Raw genomic sequence first — 20,169 nt, 5'->3', positions numbered from 1 at the left:
GAATGAACTTGGAAGCCGACTAAAAATATGATGACAAGTGGAGTACGTAAAAATAGTCAAGATAACACGATATTGAATTTTGAAAAATTAAATATTATGCACATATTTGGACTAACGGTTTAACTAGTTTTGTTCGATATTTTGAAATCATTTTTTTAATCGCAAAGGAGAGCTAGGTTTAATTTGAAAAAAAAACAGAACTGTCAAGATGGTAAACGGTTATTTTTTAATGTTGTTATTATTTTTTTTAATAATTTAATTGCATTTAAATATATTATTATTGCATTTTATTTTATTTTGTTATTCTTTTATCCCCTTATTAAACAAGCTAACACTGTGTGTCAACTAGTCTACAGCACCATCATTGTGTTATATTATAACAAACTCTGAACCACCCTGTTATTTGCAAGCACATTTGTTTTGACTTATAGCAACCCTGTTATTTTTGCAAACTACACATCTCTATTCTCCATCCCACCTCATTCGTAAACAATTCGATTCTCATTTAGTCTCTATCCCACCCCTTTCGACCTTGATTTTAATTTTTTTTATTCCCTTATAAAACAAGCAACCGCTGTGTGTCACCTTGTCTACATCATCATTATGTTACATTATAACAATCTCTGAACCACCCTGTTCTTTGCCAAGCAACATTGTTTTGACTAGTAGCAACCCTGTTATTTTCGCAAACTACACATCTCATCTCTATTCTCCATCCCACCTCATTCGTAAACAATTCAGTTCTCCTTTAGTCTCCCTTCCACCAATCGTAAACAATTCGGTTCTCCTTTAGTCTCCCTCCCACATCATTCGTAAACTTTCGGTTATCCGACATTTTATCTTCTCCTTTCATTCGTTAGCAGGTGGTTTTTCTTCAGACGATGACACGAGAAAAGAAATAGAAAGAATTAAAATAAAAAAGAAATTTTTTTAAAATTGCAAATATTGCCTCGTTATATTACATTACATTATAACAATCTTTGAACCACCCTGTTCTTTGCCAAGCAACATTGCTTTGACTAACAGCAACCCTGTTATTTTCGCAAACACACGTCTCAGCAAACAACACTGTGTGCATGAAAAAATAAAAGTAATTAAATAAATATTAATAATAAATAAATATAAAATATTAAATTAATAAACAAATAAAATAAATGTACCGCGAAAATGGCGCACAGTGAAAATTTCCAATTAAATACTTTTCGAAGTTATGTTACAATATTGGCCGATAGCAAGGCGACGGATGATAAAAAATTGCGTGCGGCCCAGGAGCTAAGTGAACATTTCGAGGTGGTTGTGCAGAGTTCATCGTATCCATCGTTTTTGGAGCATTCGCTGAAGGCGTTTATGCACTTTTTGCAGGATGGTGAGCCACAGTTTATACAGGAATATCAGGCACATCAGGTAAAGTAGAGGATTCCCGCCTCACTCCTACCCCCACCCCCTTGCGCTTGGTGTGTATTGTAAAGATTTCCTGATTTTTTGTTTTCTTGCCGCTTTTTTTCTGCAGGTGCGAAAATTAATTCTGGAAATGATCCATCGCCTGCCCATTAGTGAAAATCTACGTCAACATGTGAAATCTATAATTTCGCTGATGTTAAACATCCTACAAATTGATAATGAGGAAAATGTTTTGGTCTGCCTGCGCATCATCATTGAATTGCACAAAAATTTTCGACCATCGTTTAATAATGAGGTGGGTAGAAGTAATATTGCATACTGGAGGCTCTGATGCGAATTGTTAAAACAAGCAGCTCCAGAGGTGCCCTCCTTGCAAAAATAGATTTTTTTCTTGCGTACCTAAAATACTTCCTAAAGAAAATGGGTCTCAAATTACATTAAAACCAATGTCAGGCCTAAAATTTGGTTTTTTATTTGAGTTTTCATTAAATTATTTTTTCTTTATCCTTCCTACAGGTCCAACAATTCCTGGCCTTGGTCAAAAAAATCTACACCGAGCTGCCCAATCATATGAATAAAATTTTCGAACCCACACAACAAATCAAAATTAAAGATCTCAAAGAGTTAAATATGGAACAGTTGCTGTCCGAAACATATGTCATTAAGACAATACATTTGGAAAATCCCACAGATCCGGTGACCTTTCAAATGGTAAGACTATTTTTCAAAAAAAAAAAATTATTTATTGAATATTCTCCTTTATAAATTCCTTACAGTATAATCTACTACCCCGTGGCATGTTATCGCTAAGGGTCTTACAAGAATTACCCATTATTGTGGTATTAATGTATCAAATCTATAAGAATGCCGTACACCAAGAAGTCTCAGAATTTATACCATTAATTATGACAACCATTAATCTGCAACCCTCAACAGTACACAGGTGATTATATTTTAGATTTTTTTTAATGATTTATTTTAATCCCTTTCCCCTTTGCCTGTTTGTTTCAGAAGTTCCCAGTTTTTCAATAAGGAAATATTCATTGATTTTATGGGAGCCCAAATTAAGACCTTGTCCTTTTTGGCCTACATTGTACGACTGTTTCAAGAGAACATTATGAATCATTCGGCTTCGGTGACAAGTGGTATATTAAGCCTCATGCATTTGTGTCCCAAAGAAGCGGCCCATTTGAGAAAGGAATTGCTGATTGCAGCAAGGCACATATTTGCCACGGATTTGAGACAAAGTAAAAATACACTCCTTTTTGTTAATTTATTTTTTAATAATTTATTTTAATTCATTACAGAATTTATACCCTCAATTGAACGTCTGTTCGATGAGGATTTATTAATTGGCAAGGGTGTCACCTTGGACTCCATACGCCCATTGGCCTATTCCACATTGGCTGATTTGGCCCATCATGTACGACAAAGTTTAAGTTTGGATGTTTTGGAAAAAGCCATTAAATTATTTTCAAAAAATGTTCATGATGAGTCCTTGGCCACTGGCATACAGACAATGTCATGTAAACTATTACTTAATTTGGTGGATTGTGTTCGGCAACACAGTGAAGTAGATCCACACAAGGCAAGAAGTCTATTGACCACTTTGTTAAAGGTTTTCGTTTATAAATTTCAAACAATTGCCAAAATAACATTGCCTACCATTACACAGAGATTGTGAGTATATTTTGGGGGCAGTTTTCTTTTAATTTATTTTAAATATAAAAAATAAATATATTTTTTTAAATACAGGAAAGCTCAATCATCCTCATCCACATCCCCGGCCTCGAATGCTACAGGTTTGGATAACAAAGATCCACCAGCCATTATGGTAATAATTTTGAATTCAAATCACTTTGCATATATTCACATAAATTTCTTTATTTTTTTTAATCCTCCAGGACAGCGCCGCCGACTCAATTGCCAAAAATCAATTGACCGGCAATCAAATGTTGTATTCCCTGAACATAGTTGAATATCGCAGCTTGGTCAAAACCTTAGTGGGTGGTGTCAAAACCATTACCTGGGGTTTTGTTAGCTCCAAGGTAAGTTGATATATTGGCAGATATGTCCACATAGAAAACTGGAGATACATTGGAATACATTGTGGCTTTAAATTTTATAACAATAGAAGCTACTTCTAAATGATCTAATATGCATTCTAATTAACATATTCTCCTGATGTAGAAGTACTCAGCAAGATAGTCCGGCTATAGATGATCTTGACATAGGTTTTTTTTTGTCTAAAAAATACTTGTTAAACTATTTTTTACCAATTTTTATATTGGTATCTCTTTATTCTAATCCAAAAATATAATTTTTTTATTTCAGTCTCCCTCAGTGGATGTTACCAAAATAAAGCAGGATAAAATCTTTCAACCCTATGAGGTTAGCATCTATATTGATTTGGTACATTGGGCCATGGAGGCCTTAGATATTTATTCCATAAATGCCTCAAATCAATTGAAACCCTCTGGTGGGGTGCCAAGGACCAAGGAGGAGAAGGAGGTTTTGGAACATTTTAGTGGTATTGTAAGTATTTTTCAAAATTTGGATGATTCCCATTTTTCCAACATTTTATTTTTTTCTTTCAGTTCCTTATGATGCATCCACAAAATTTCCAAGAAGTCTTTGCCACAACAATTGATTTTATGGTCGAACGTATACACAAAAATCCTTCGCTGCAAATTGTGGCGAATTCCTTCCTAGCCAATCCACAAACATCACCCCTATTCGCCACTGTCCTTGTCGAATATCTCTTGGGTAAAATGCATGAAATGGGTACAAATGTCGAAAGATCAAATCTTTATTTACGTCTATTTAAATTGGTATTTGGAAGTGTTAGTTTATTTCCGGTGGAAAATGAACAAATGCTTAAACCTCATCTACACAGTATTGTTAATCAATCAATGGAATTGGCTTTGACGGCCGAGGAGCCTTATAATTATTTCCTTCTCCTAAGAGCTCTATTTCGTTCGATTGGTGGCGGTTCCCATGATCTATTGTATCAGGAATTTTTACCTTTATTACCAAATCTATTGGAGGGTTTAAATCGTCTACAAAGTGGTTTTCACAAACAGCATATGAAAGATCTTTTTGTGGAGTTGTGTTTGACAGTGCCCGTTAGATTGTCCTCATTGCTGCCCTATTTGCCCATGTTAATGGATCCTTTGGTGTCGGCTCTAAATGGTTCAGCGACTTTGGTTAGTCAGGTGAGTTATAAACAATTTCTATAATAAATAATATATTTTAATAATTAAGTTATTTTTTTCCTAGGGCCTTCGCACCTTGGAATTATGTGTGGATAATTTACAACCTGATTTCCTGTATGATCACATACAACCCGTACGAGCCGCCTTGATGCAAGCCTTGTGGAAAACTTTACGCAATCAAGATAATGCCGCCTTGGTGGCATTCCGCGTCTTGGGTAAATTCGGCGGTGGTAATCGTAAAATGATGACCGAACCACAATGTATCCAGTACACCAACAGTGAAATACAACCCACCTCCATTGTGGCCTATTTCCAAGAACATGAAAAACCCATAGACTTCCCCATTGACAAAGCAATTGAAACGGCCTTTAATGCCCTTAGTTCCAATGCCACGGATTCTTTTTACCGCCGTCAAAGTTGGGAGGTGATACGTTGCTATTTGGCAGCATCCATAAATCTCGATGATGAAAAACACACTCTCCAGAAATTCTTTTTACATCCCAGCTTCTTGGAAAACAATATCGTCAATGTACCGGTAAATCAAAATAAAATCGAAGATTATCAGGCAAGGAAAACACTACAAAATGCCTTGACGGGAATGTTTGTGGCCTCGGCAACAAAAGATTTAAGAGAATTTGTTTTCCCCATTATGGTGGCAATTGCCAGACACTTTACCATGATTGCCATTGCCCAGCAGGCCGGACCATTTCCGGTTAAACAATATTATTCGTTGAATGGCATTGATCCCTTGGTTTTGGTTGATGCCTTAGCCATTTGTATGGGCCACGAAGAGAAGGAATTGTGTAAGCCAGGACAATTATGTATTGGTTTGATATTGGATACGGCAGCAAATATTTTGGGTAGCAAGGAGCGAGCCTGCCGTTTGCCATTAATGCAGTATTTGGCGGAAAAAATGACTGCCTTATGTTATGAACGGCCTTGGTATGCCAAGGTGGGCGGTTGCAAGGCCATACAATTTTTGTATCAACATTTTTCACCACGTTCTTTGTACCAACACCTGTTCTCCTTTGTCAAGGCTTTTATGTTTGTTTTAATGGATTTGGAGGGCGAAGTGTCGAATGGAGCAATTTACATTGCCAAGACCAATTTGAGATCATTACTGGATCTTTGTATGGCACCCAAGGAACATGAAACAAGTGAAGAGATAACAGCCATCCGAACCAAGGCCACATATGATGTGGTACATGAGCTGTGTAGGCAGGTGACAAGTCCAAATGCTTTGGTACGGCTGGAATCCATGGCATCTTTGAAATATATTGCCCAATTACAAAATCGTACGGTATCTGAGGTCATGGATCCCCACAAAGAGGTATTGGCTGATATTATACCACCGAAAAAACATTTGCTAAGACATCAACCGGTTAATGCCCAAATTGGTTTAATGGATGGAAATACATTTTGTACCACCTTGGAGCCTAGACTGTTTACCATTGACCTGAGCAACAGCTATCATAAATTATTTTTCCATGAATTACTAACTTTATCCGAGGCGGAGGATTCTACACTCATGAAATTGGATTGTTATAAAAATGTTACGAATTTGGTACCGCTAAGGATTAGTGCTTTAAAGGCTCTGGCTGCTTGCCACTATATTACCGATAGCCAACATAAAGATAAAATCATAAATATCCTTTTCAAATTAATGGATCACAAGAAACCCGAACTGCAGGAGGCGGCCTTTAAATGTATGAAGAGATTTAATGCCGGCATACAAATTGATAAAAAAGAAATACACAATTGTATACGCCCACTTCTGATGATTTTGGGAGATTATCGTAATCTGACTTTGACAGCCACCAAGAGGCTATCGTATTTTACACAACTATTTCCACATATGTTCAATGAGAAACTGAGTGAACAAATCTTGGAGTTGTGCCGCAATCTTTTGGAAATGTCCATACAGATTTGTAAACAAGGACAACAGGGTGGTAATTTCTTTGCTGCCATTCGAGGTGGGGAATATGAGCAGAAGGTGGTTTGTCTCATTGAAATGTTCCACCAAATTACCGCTGCCACTCCGAAATATATTGAGAATCTTTGTCAATTGGTATTGCAAACGGAAAAGAATTTAATGATTGAATCCTCTTCACCTTATCGAGCTCCGTTACTGAAATTCCTATTACGTTTTCCCAATCAAACTGTGGACTATTTTCTCTCCGATGTTTACATTGTGGATGCCCAATGGAATCGATTTTTCATTTATCTACTAAAACACAAAGATGGTAAACCATTCCATGCTGCCCTCAAGACACCAAAATGTATTAAGGCCCTGATACGTTTAATCAGCTGTGGTCAAATCGATGCCAGCATTATGAATGATGAACAAAAACAAGAAGTCCAGGAACAGGCCATTAAAATTGTCTACACTGTCATGGAATGTGATGATCAATGGATTGCTGTGCAAACGGATCTAATTAATTGCCTAAAACAATTGTGGCAATATAACTTGAGCAACAGCTGCCAGGAGAATGTCATTAGCTATAAATGGCATTTGGTGGGAAAAATCCTGCTGAAATATTTCTCCCACAATACCAATGAAATTGAATTACTTTTCCAACTATCACGGGCATTGTGTTTGCATTTTATACCCGACTTCTATTTCCTGCGCGACTTTCTACAGAATACAGTGGCCCAAAGTTACACGGTGTATTGGAAACGCCAAGCCTTCTTTTATTTTATTGAGAATTTCAATAATGCCTCCTTATCTGAAGAGTTGAAGGCCAAAATAATTACCTCCATATTGATACCTTGCTTTGTGGCCAGTTTTGATAAGGGAGAGGGCAACAAATTAATTGGTGCACCACCCACACAGTTCCAGGAAGATGAAACAAATATTGTTTCTGTTTTCATCAACAGCAAGGTGTTTGATCCTGAAAAGCCTTATGCCAAGGATGATGCAGTACGCATTGCCTTGCTACAATTTGCCTGCCTGCTGGTGGAAAGGGCCTCGCAGCACATACACGATGGTGATGCCAATAATCGCATACAAGGCAATAAGCTTAGACGTCTCATGACCTTTGCCTGGCCCTGCTTGCTAAGTAAAAATTCCGTAGATCCCACAGCACGTTATCATGGGCATTTGCTATTGGCCCACATTATTGCCCGACTGGCCATACACAAGAAAATCGTACTCCAAGTATTCCATTCTCTACTCAAAGGCCATGCCTTAGAGGCCCGTCCTGTGGTAAGACAAGCTTTGGATGTTCTTACCCCAGCCATGCCTCTCCGCATGGAAGATGGCAATACCATGTTAACCCATTGGACCAAGAAAATCATTGTCGAAGAGGGTCATTCAATGCAGCAGCTATTTCACATTCTACAATTAATTGTACGCCACTACAAAGTCTATTTCCCAGTACGTCATCAATTGGTTACTCATTTGGTAAATTATATGCAACGTTTGGGTTTTCCACCCAATGCCTCATTGGAACATAAAAAACTATCGGTCGAACTGGCCGATGTCATTATCAAATGGGAATTACAACGCATCAAAGAGGATGAAACCGAGAGTAAACTAAATGCCGATGATGAAATGGATGATAAGACGGCAGTGAAACGGAATGCGGGAGATGATTTTGTCGAATCGCATCGCAAGAAATTGAACACAGATGGCAGTGCTGCTGTTGTCGCCAGGGCAGGTAAGGAGGCTCACAAAATTAAATATTTTATTTTTTAAAAGCAATTCTACTTTTCTTTTAGGCACCTCTGAGGCCTCCATAAGCTCCAAAATGGATGAGAGCAGCCGTTCAATTGGCAAGGTCCACTGTGACACGGTCTTGAATTTCCTTATACGCCTGGCATGCCAAGTCAATGATAATCAACCGAGTATTTTGAATTCGGGTGATAATCTATCAAGGAGGTAAGCAACCAAAAAATTTACGCACCGAACTTCAGAGGCCCATACCACAGAATAAAGAGACTTCTCTGAAAGGATAGTTATATTTTTTGTTAGCAGGACATCAAGAGCTTTACATTGAGGTCACAAGCCACATGCCGTCGAGATAAAACTATTGTGATCCGGCGGTTCTAGGTGTGTATGCCTGCCTTGGCATCTGTTACAAGTGCATCAATTTCAAATCCGAACGTTGACGAACCGGCAATACTTTTGGCAAACGAGCAGGTCCGGACTGACGAAAATCAGTCTCTGGCTGACAGGACTGTAGTTCTGGGAGGGGACGACCTACACGGGACTCTAAATGCTATCCGCCATAGTCTAGAGGAGCAAAGTAAACAAAATCTTCGACCAGTTACACAGACTGATACCGGAAGAGCAATTTGTGGATATGCTTTTGGAGGAACTGCTACTGAATCTCACCCTAACATTTGATGATCTGGACACCACGGTGATCCCCGCCAAGTAGTCTACACAGGGGGATTGTTGTAGCATTAACGAAGGAAGGACCCTGTTGACCGACCGACTTCAAGTCTGACTACAACAGGTGCTGTGTCAGCACTTGCCGACAATAAACTTAAGAGGCAATCTGCGACGGAGGCGATGATGTCCGACGATGGGGAATCTGTCGAGACCCCAGCAACGGACAGCGGCTCAAATGCTGGGAAGGCCCGAGAAGTAGCTGATGCGAAACACTACAAACGTGCTGTTTCGTATCTCCGCAAATTCGTGGGGCGAGACGGAGAGGGCGCTTCACCTCATCAAGGGCAAGATGAGATTCGTAAGGAAGTTCGAAAGAATCTATCCGCACGCTCTCCATAGTGAACTGCAGATGGGCAAGATGAGATTCGTAAGGACGAAAGAATCTTCTTTTATCCGTATAAAAGTAGTGGAATCGGTGTAGCCCACTGTCTCTGACAAAGCTGTTAAGCCGACTTCTGATCTGAAACCTAGCTCGAAGCCTAACCTTAGTCAAAAGGCAAAGGAAAAGGCTACTGAGAACATCCCAAACAAAATGTCACCCATAAGGGTGATCAACGTGTTGAGGGCTCTGTCTCAAAGCCCCATTCTACGCCTAGCGATAAAGGTGAAGCTAAAGCTTTGTTTGGATCCATCAGTGCTCGGAATAGGAAGAAGGAAAGTTCGGCAAGGAACCATCGTCTCCTGGGAGAGCAAATGCCGCCCCCACAGAGCAAATCTGTGAAGCGCATCTGCTTTTCAGAAGGTCCGCAACCTTCACCCATGAAGACGATGACTTCGTGTCTGGCTGACCAATCTACCTCATATGCAGCTGTCGCTGGACAACAAACGGCGGAGAAAAAGCCTAGACAGAGAAGGTAGTAGCCAGAGACAGCGCAAGCCATATGACAGACCAACCAAGGTAGCTGCTGACGAAGAAGACCTTCAAGTGGCAATCATTGACAAATCGATCCTCATGGCAGGATTAGTGATAGTCATTGGTTGCTCTTTGAAGAATCCCTTCTTTTTTTAAGCTCGGTTTATGGAACAAATGTTCTGTCACAAGGCAGCTAAGTAATCAGGCCCTTATAGCTGTCAGGGGTAAAAATTTCAAAACCATACGCGACCGGGTCTTAAGCTGGATTTTATATCTTTTTATTTTATATCTATTTCAGATGTATAATCCTGTTGAAAACTGCCATGCGTCCCGATGTCTGGCCTCAACCATTTGAGCTGAAATTAAATTGGATGGATAAGATTTTCACCACAATTGAATCTCCCCACACAAATATTAATAACATTTGTACAGCCTTGGACTTTTTAACCTTTTTGAGTACGATTATGAAACCCGAACAGCTACTGGCCATTATTAGGCCCATACAAAAAGGCCTCTCAGCCTGTATTATACATCAAAATACGAAAATTGTACGCCTAATGCATGGTTTGATAACTCGCCTTATGACCATCTTTCCACCCGATGCCCAACATAAAAATGAAGATTTAGATATTCTGTATACGGCCATAAGTAAAATGATTGCGGACAATTTAAATTTCTACGAGAAGAGTCAACAACCAAATCCTTCATCGCTATTTGGCACTCTAATGATCCTCAAGGCATGTTGTGTTAACAATCCCGATTATATCGATCGTTTAATGGTACAATTTATAAGAGTGCTGAATCGTTTGACCAAGGATCACATTGCCATGCAAAATAATACCCAGGCCATGAATCCCTCTGTGGAGGGTAATCATTTGTCTTTGGAGCTGTTGATATTATCCTTGGATATGATTAAAAATCGTATTGTCATCATGAGTGTGGAGGTTAGGAAGCTGCTGATTGGTAGCATAATTGTCAGCCTTATTGAAAAGAGTATGGATGCGAAGATCATTAAGTGTATCATTAAAATGCTTGACGATTGGGTAAGGGTAAAGGATCAAAATATTGTGGTGCAAATACCATCGATAAGGGAGAAATCGGTATTGCTTGTGAAGCTAATGCAATGTGTGGAGAAAAAGTTTTCCGATGAAAGTGAACTGCACATACAATTTTTGGAAATGATAAACTATATTTATCGTGATGAACATTTGAAACAATCGGAATTGAGTGCCAAATTGGAGGGTGCCTTCTTAACTGGCCTGCGTAGTCAAAATCCCACAATACGTGCCAAGTTCTTTGAAATTATCGATGCCTCAATGCGTAGACGTCTGCATGATCGTTTGTTGTATATCATTTGTTCGCAGGCCTGGGATTCAATTGGTACACATTATTGGATAAAGCAGTGTATTGAATTATTGGTCCTGACCGCCAATACCATGACCGCAATACAAAATTCAAATGATATGCACAAGATACCAAGTATCACTTCGATTATCAACATGGCCGATAATGAGGAGAAAAGTCAATTTGTCATCTACACCTCATCGTCGCAATCCGATTGCATGGATATGCCACAGAGTGTTGACGATAAGGATGAAGAATTTGATGTGGATGTTAATTTGGAATTTATTAACTCACAAAATGAACAACCCGATACTGAGAGGTTATTACCAGCAAGAAAAATGAAAATCTGCAAACTAATAAATCGTCAAATTGAATTTTTGGAAATCAATCGTAAAATACGCACCGATCAATTGCTGGTGGCCACATCACAATTATGTCACATGGACACCACTTTAGCGGAATCTGTATGGTTGGCAATTTTCCCCAGAATCTGGAATATTTTCAATGCCGATCAACAGCAAACAATTATCAAAGAAGTTATACCCTTCTTGGCATCCGGCACAAATATCATACAAAAAGATTGTTCACCCAGTGCCATCAACACTTTTGTTGAGGGTCTAACACACTGCAACCCTAAAATATATATACCACCCAATGTCTGCACATACCTGGGTAAGGCCCACAATCTATGGCATCGCATGACTTTGGTGCTCGAAGAAATGGCCGCCAAAGCCAATCCGAGTAATCAAACCAATTTTATGGACTACTGTGATCAGCAACAACATGACTACAATGGCAATCAAGCCACGGTCCATGACTCGCTATCACTCATGTATTCCGCCATGCATGAAGAAGATTTATGGGCGGGGCTTTGGATGAAATATGCCCAATATGCTGAGACCAACTTAGCCATTGCCTATGAACAAATGGGTTTCTTCGAAGAAGCTCAAGGGGCCTACGACTTAGTAATGTCTAAATTTAAAGAGGACCTCACCAATGGCCAGTGTAATTCCCACATGAACAGTGAAATTGCCCTATGGGAAAATCATTGGATCCGCTGTGCCAAGGAATTAAATCAATGGGATATCCTGCTAGATTATGCCCAAACTAATCGCGAACAACATGAAATACTTATTATGGAAAGCGCCTGGCGGGTGCCCGATTGGAATCTAATGAAAAAAGCTCTACTGAAAATTGAACAAGCCTATTCCAAACAATATGGCTATAAGGTTCATTTATATAAAGGCTTCTTGGCCATTCTACATCCTGAAGATCGCCAATTGGCTAGTGTTGAAAAATATGTGGAAATCGCTTCCGGCCTATGCATTCGCGAATGGCGTCGTTTACCCCACATTGTATCACACATACACTTACAATATCTACAGGCCGCCCAGCAAATAATCGAACTACACGAAGCCAGTCAAATACATCAGGGATTATTGCAATCCCGCAATACCTCTCTGCATGACATGAAGGCCATTGTCAAGACATGGAGAAATCGTTTACCGGTCATTGCCGATGATCTATCACATTGGTCGGATATATTTACATGGCGTCAACATCATTATCAAATTATAACACAACATTTGGAACAGCAACCGGATCAGGGCAATACCATGTTGGGAGTGCATGCCTCGGCACAGGCCATCATTTATTTTGGTAAAATTGCCAGGAAGCATAATTTGACGGGTGTTTGCCAGGAGACACTGTCGAGGATTTATACAATACCCTCGGTGCCGATTGTCGATTGTTTCCAGGTGAGTGAAGGACAAATAATTTCAGGAAAGGGATAGGGAGAGCGATAGAGGAAGTCTTTTCATAGGCGAACGATAGAGGGAGTCCTTTTGTAGGCGAGCAATAGAGGGAGTCTTTATAAAGATGGACGAGGAAGTTCGAATATAAAGAGCGATAGAGAGATTCTTTTTATACACGATAGGGGAAATCTTCTTTTTATACACGAGCGATAGACGAAGTCTGTTTTATAGGCGAGGTAGGGAAGCCATAGAGGGAGTCTTTTAATAGGCGAGAGATAGAGGGAGTCTTTTTACAGACGAATGATAGAGAGATTATTTTAATAGGCGAGCGATAGACGGAGTCTTTTTAAAGACGAGCGATGGAGGGAGTCTTTTTATAGACGAGCGATAAATGGAGTCTTTTCATAGGCGAGGTATAGAAGGAGTCTTTTTATAGGCGAGGGGTAGAGGGATTCTTTTTATAGACGAGCGATAGAATGAGTCTTTTTATAGACGAGCTATAGAGGGAGTCTTTTTATAGGCGAGGTATAGAGGGAGTCTTTTTATAGACGAGCGATAGAGGGAGTCTTTATATAGAGGAGCGATAGAGGAAGTATTTTCAAAGGCGAGCGATAGAGGAAGTATTTTCAAAGGCGAGCGATAAAGGGAGTCTTTATAGACGAGCGATAGAGGGAGTCTTTATAGGCGAGCGATATTTATATAGACGAGCGATAGAGGGAGTTTTTTGGACGAGTGATAAAGGGAGTCTTCTCAAAGGCGAGCGATTGGGGGTCTTTTCACAGGTGAGGGATAGAGGGAGTCTTTTCATAGGCAAGCGATAGAGGTTGTCTTTATAGACGAGTTATAGAGGGAGTCCTTTTAAAGGCGAGGTATAGAGGGAGTCTCTTTGGACGATCGATAGAGGGAGTCTTTTTGGACGAGTGATAGAGGAAGTCTTTTTATAGGCGAGCGATAGATGAAGTATTTTCATAGGCGAACGATAGAGGAAGTCTTTTAATAGGCGAGCGAAAGAGGGAGTCTTTTTCATAGACGAGCGAAAGAGGGAGTCTTTTTCATAGACGAGCGATAGAGGGAGTCTTTGTAGACGAGCGATAGAGAGAGACATTATAGAGGAGAATTTCAAATTTCGAGTTCTCAGAGGATAAAAAAAACTCGTAGGATTTTCAGAATATTTTTTTGTTATAAATTGAAAATAGTATCCCAACCCTCTTCCAATAAACAAAATTTTATTTTATCGCTTTTCAGAAAATACGCCAACAGGTGAAATGCTACATACAAACAGCCTCCTTGGCGGGACGCAATGATCTAAACGAAGCCCTCGAAGTTATTGAATCGACAAATCTAAAATATTTCACAGCTGAAATGAATGCAGAATTTTATGCGCTGAAAGGTTTACTTTTGGCCAAAATTGGACGTACCGATGAAGCGGCCAAGGCATTTAGTGCTGCTGTACAGCTACATGATGGTCTGACCAAAGCCTGGGCAATGTGGGGTGATTTTATGGAACATTTATTCTTGCGCGATAAACAAATCTCTTTGGGTGTTAGTGCATTGACATGCTACCTGCATGCCTGTCGTCATCAGAGTGAAAGTAAAACCAGGAAATATTTGGCTAAAGTTTTGTGGTTCTTATCGTATGACAGCAATAACACCTTGATGGGTACTTTGGAGAAATATGTTGTCGGGGTGCCACCATCGTACTGGTTGCCGTGGATACCACAGCTGCTGTGTTGTCTGGTACAATATGAGAGTAATGTTATATTGAATCTACTGAGTCATGTGAGTTGGAAACATGGATCTGGATTGGTAGAGGGAGGGATAACTAAAATGTTTTTTCTGTTTTTTTTTGTCAGGTGGGTCGCTTATATCCCCAGGCCGTGTATTTCCCCATACGTACCCTATATCTAACATTGAAAATCGAGCAACGTGAAAAGCACAAGACTGCTGAACAGGCCTCTGGTAGGCCTCATAATCATGTAAGTGAATATCAGTTTTTTACTTATTTGAAAATCTTAAATCCGGGTTAAAACTTTTGAGTCATAATTTTTCCGACTTTATCTCTCTCCTTTCAGCCCAATTTGGAAAACAATATGAATCAAGTATTCACCAACACCTCTGGACAATCTGGTTCAAATTCCGTTAATCCCATCAAAGCCACTCCACCAATGTGGCGTTGTTCGAAGGTGATGCACGTACAACGTGAGATACACCCAACCATTCTAAGCTCTCTGGAGGGTATTGTTGATCAAATGGTTTGGTTTAGAGAATCATGGACCGAAGAAGTTTTACGCCAGCTGCGACAAGGTCTTATTAAATGTTACGCCATTGCTTTTGAGACACGCAGCACAGTGAATGAGGCCACCATCACACCGCACACTTTACACTTTGTCAAAAAATTAGGTTCCACTTTTGGTATCGGCATCGAAAACATTCCCGGTTCTGTCGCCTCGTCAGCCTCAAATTCTGCCGCCTCAGAATCATTGGCCCGACGTGCTCAAGTAACCTTCCAAGATCCTGCCTTCCAAATGATGAAAGAACAATTTACACGAGATTTTGATTTCTCCAAACCGGATGCCATGAAGCTGCACAATTTAATTACAAAACTCAAAACCTGGATCAAGGCTTTGGAGAATAAAGTCAAGAAGTTACCCACCTCATTCCTTATCGAAGATAAATGCCGTTTCCTTTCGAATTTCAGTCAAAAAACTGCTGAAGTTGAATTACCCGGAGAATTTCTCATACCCTCCTCTTCGCATTATCACATACGCATCTCCCGCTTTATGCCACGTGTTGAAATTGTACAAAAGAATAACACAGCAGCCAGACGCCTGCACATACGCGGCACAAATGGTAAAATCTATCCATATTTGGTTGTCATCGATACAGGATTGGGTGATGCTCGCCGCGAAGAAAGAGTTCTACAACTCCTACGAATGCTCAATTACTATTTGGAAAAACAAAAAGAAACCACACGACGTTTCTTGAATATTACCGTTCCCCGAGTGGTACCCATTTCACCGCAAATGCGTTTGGCCGAAGATAACCCAGCTAGCATTTCGTTATATGAAATCTATAAAAGCACCTGTGCCAAAATGGATGTTGAACATGATTTGCCAATTATGAAATATTATGAACGTCTCTCCGAGGTGCAATCGCAGGGTGCTCAAATAACCCATGCCATCTTGAGAGATATTTTCCAAGAAATTCAAAACAAAATGGTACCCAAAACGCTGTTCAAACAATGGGCCGTCAAGACATTTGTATCGGCAACTGATTTTTGGCAATTCCGTAAAATGGTGAGTCAAATCATTTTTTCTATTCTTTTATAATTAAGAGGAAATGTAGAGAGCTCTTAAAAGAAGGAGAGGGATTAAGACCTTTTAAAGACAGGGAATGAAGAGGAAAAAAAGTATTTTTTAGGAAAGCGATATGGATTCGCTATAGACGATTTAAAAATAGTCTTTATAGAAGATCGTTAGGGAGTATTTATAGACGAGGTAAAAGAGTCTTAACAGACAAGCTGAAGGGGGGTTTTTAAAGACGATCCATAGACGGAGAGACAACCGATAGAGGGAGACAACCGATAGAGGGATTTTTTTCAGACGATTTGAAGGTAGTTTTTATAGACGAGCCATAGAGGGAGTCTTTATAAACGAGACAAAGAAGGAGTCTTTATAGGCGAGCGATAGAGGGAGTCTTTATAGACGAGCGATAGAGGGAGTCTTTATAGACGAGCGATAGAGGGAGTCTTTATAGACGAGCGATAGAGGGAGTCTTTTTATAGACGAGCGATAGAGGGAGTCTTTTTACAGACGAGCGATAGAGGGAGTTTTTTTATAGACGAGCGATGGAGGGAGTCTTTATAGACGAGTGATAAAGGGAGTATTTTTATAGACGAGCGATAGAGAGAGTCTTTTTAAAGACATGTGAAAGAGGGAGTCATTTCATAGACGAGCGATAGAGAGAGTCTTTATAGACGAGTGATAGAGGGAGTCTTTTTATAGACGAGTGATGGAGTAGAGGGAGTCTTTTCATAGACGAGCGATAGAGGGAATCTTTTTATAGACTAGCGATAGAGGGAGTCTTTTTATAGACGAGCGATAGAGGGAGTCTTTATAGACGAGCGATAGAGGGAGTATTTTTCTAGGCGAGCGATAGTTCGAGTCTTTTTATAGACGAGCGATAGGGGGAGTCTTTATAGACGAACGATAGGTGGAGTCTTTTCATAGGCAAGGGATAGAGGGAGTCTTTTCATCGGCAGAGGGAGTCTTTATAGAGCGATTGGGGTAATCTTTTAATGGACAAGCGATAGAAAATAGCGGTAGAGGAGACTTTATAAACCAACGACAGGGAATTTCAGATTCTTAGAGGATAAAATACTTATAGTAGTTCCATATTTAGGCTTAGTTTCTACACATAGGCAATTTAAAGGTTCTCTGACCTGATCTCAATTTTTTTTAATCTATGTTCTCAGAATAAAAATGACCTACTGATAGAAAATTTGCAATATTGGTATATGTTTCGACATAGCTCTTTTACAGTGGTCTCGTCCCATTATAGGTATTTGGAAGGTCTTTACCAGATTTTCAATCCTAAGTGGTTGACACTTAAAAAATCGGCTTTTTGAGCTATAAAAACTTGTTCATAGAAAATATTCAATATAGGTCCATATTATGACATAGCTCTCACATATGGAAACCGCAGCGGTATTTTAATGCCTCTGACACATTTTCTAATAAAAATAGGGTTCTCATAGGATTCAGGACCTCCTATCAGGAGGTTATGACATAGCTCTCATATATGGAAACCGCAGCGGTTTTTTAATGCCCCTGACACATTTTCTAATAAAAATAGGGTTCTCATAGGATTCAGGACCTGTTGACAGAAAATGTTTCATGTTGGTTCATGGTTTGTCATAACCCACATATAATATAAAGCTCCTGGCCAATTTTAGGTATTTCGAAGGATTTTGCTGCTATTAAAAAGACTTAGACTCATTTAGATCCCCTGGAAATTTGCTAAAATTTTGCATTACCGATTCACAGAGGATAAATAAAATTCTGGCAACAAATTTATAGGTCAATGTTATGAATTTAACCTCAAATACAGGACCCTGCTTAATTTTTTGCAATTGGATTGGTCTTGGAAGCATTTCCGTCTGATGTTGCTATTTCGTATTTCGGGTTTTTGGAGCGTAGAATAATGGAATTCTATACAGACTTATCAAAAATTATGGGAAAGAAGTTGATTTGAAGAAAATTAATACACTAAAATTCGGACATAACCTCAAAACAATAAACCATAATAATAAAAAGTAAAAAATTAGAATTAAAAATTATCGAAACATTTAATCCAGCTGCAAATTGACGAAAAAAGTAGACATTTAACAAAACTAGTGGGATTATAAAACCATAACAGAAAATAAATTATAACCTCAAATTCAACATAACCTTAAAATGCATTGAATTTTTTTTATATTAAAATAATAGAGGTAACATGAACAGGAATTTTTAAATTATTACTCATATTTAAAATTATTACTTAAAAAATTTCTGTTCTTTATGAAAAAAAAACATTTAACCTCAAATTCGAACATAACCTCAAAAAAAAAAAATTATAAAAAATGTTACTATGTTGAATGATATGCCTTTTTAAATAAAATAATATGGGAAAACGACTTTAAACTCATTTAATTTTTTCCTCATATTTTAAATTATTACTAAAAAAATGCTGTTTTTTTTAAAATAACTTCAAATTCGAACATAACCTCAAAAAATGTTATTATGTTGAATGATATGGCTTTTTCAATATTTCATTCTAATTTAAATCGAAATTTCTTCATATTTAAAATTGTTACTAAAAAATGCTGTTTTTATAAAAATAATCCGAACATAACCTCAAAAAAATTAAAAAAATTTTATGTTGAATGATATGCCTTTTTAAAAATGTAAATCTAATATAAATCCAATTTTCTTCTTTGTTTTTCTTTTCAGATGACATTACAAATGGCCTTGGCATTTATCTGTGAATATGCTTTGCATTTAACCCGCCTCAATACCGATATGATCTACATCCATCAAGATTCGGGCCTAATTAATGTTTCCTATTTCAAATTCGATATTAATGATGAAAAAGAAGAATTGGATCACAGTCGTCCGGTACCGTTCCGTTTAACACCCAATATTGCTGAATTTCTGACAAATATTGGCATTTCAGGACCCCTGTCGGCGGCAATTATTGCCACCGCTCGTTGTTTTGTCCATCCGAATTATAAATTATGTTCAATTTTGCGTACAATATTACGTGATGAAATCATAGCATTCCATAAGAAACGAATGCGTGACAATAAACCCATAGATACTATGGAAGATCCGGCAGCCGATGCTAATGCCAATGAAAATATGATACATTTGGTTAATAAATCGGTTAGTGCGATCCTAAGTCGCCTTAATACCATTTCATATTTCGATAATATTGAATCGAAGAAAATTTCGTTGTTGCTGCAACAGGCCACAAATCATGATAATTTGTGTCGCATGGATCCGGCATGGCATCCATGGTTATAGAGAGAGACATATTACAACATACAAAAAAAATATGCATACAGATTTTTTTTATTATTATTATTTTTAATATTATTAATTTTAAGACTTTTCATTGCATTGAAATAAAAAATGAAACAAAAAATAAGACAAAAAAAGAGGTCTTGAAAGTTTTGTTGTTGTAAAAAATTTGAAACTGTAAATGTATTCAGGTTTCGAATAATCCGTCGAAGGGCAAATATCATGAAACTACTTAGTAGTGGCCATAAAAGCCTACCTTCTTTTTTTTCTTTATTACAGATGTTGTTGTTGTTGTGGAATAAAAATTTAAATTTATAAATAAATGTTTAAGGTATGTGAGTGTGTTTGTAATTTGATTGCGTCTATGAAACAAAACTCACACTGAATATCATAGTGCATATATTACAAACATACAAAGCCAAGCAACATAATGTTGGTTGCTGGCGTTCCATATGTATGTATGTACGCTTGCTTGTGTGTAGTGTTGCTAAATTTTACTTCCCAAAAAAAAGCTTTTTCTTTTTTTTTTTTTTTTTTTTTTTTTTTTTTTTTTTTTTTTTTTTTTTTTTTATTTTTTTCTACCAATGATGAAACAAAAACAAGTTTTGACCACCTTCACTTTAGCATAAAAAAACTGACAGAC

The 20,169-nt window shown here is 38.3% G+C and overlaps 2 protein-coding genes across 5 annotated transcripts in view; both read left to right on the top strand.

Moving 5' to 3' along the window:
• The window catches only part of LOC133327298 (calpain-A), a 153,702-nt gene that overhangs the window by 68,204 nt on the left and 65,329 nt on the right, over positions 1-20,169 (top strand). The gene's annotated exons all lie outside the window — the stretch shown is intronic.
• LOC133327279 (transcription-associated protein 1) lies at positions 1,168-19,529 on the top strand. Its single transcript, XM_061535834.1, has 17 exons — positions 1,168-1,404; positions 1,511-1,696; positions 1,918-2,112; positions 2,178-2,344; positions 2,413-2,648; positions 2,709-3,081; positions 3,157-3,235; positions 3,306-3,449; positions 3,736-3,936; positions 3,999-4,616; positions 4,681-8,251; positions 8,337-8,496; positions 10,164-12,966; positions 14,209-14,742; positions 14,817-14,939; positions 15,036-16,259; positions 18,957-19,529. Exons 1-17 carry the CDS (start codon positions 1,168-1,170, stop codon positions 19,527-19,529), a joined length of 11,424 nt encoding a protein of 3,807 aa, XP_061391818.1.

This window comes from Musca vetustissima, unplaced genomic scaffold (assembly GCF_032173495.1).
Source record: "Musca vetustissima isolate MV318-11 ecotype Yass unplaced genomic scaffold, APGP_CSIRO_Mvet_v1 utg28967, whole genome shotgun sequence".
Taxonomy (NCBI): Eukaryota; Metazoa; Arthropoda; class Insecta; order Diptera; family Muscidae; genus Musca; species Musca vetustissima.
The sequence above is the reverse complement of the archived record's forward strand: the minus strand, read 5'-3'. Positions and strand labels throughout refer to the sequence as shown.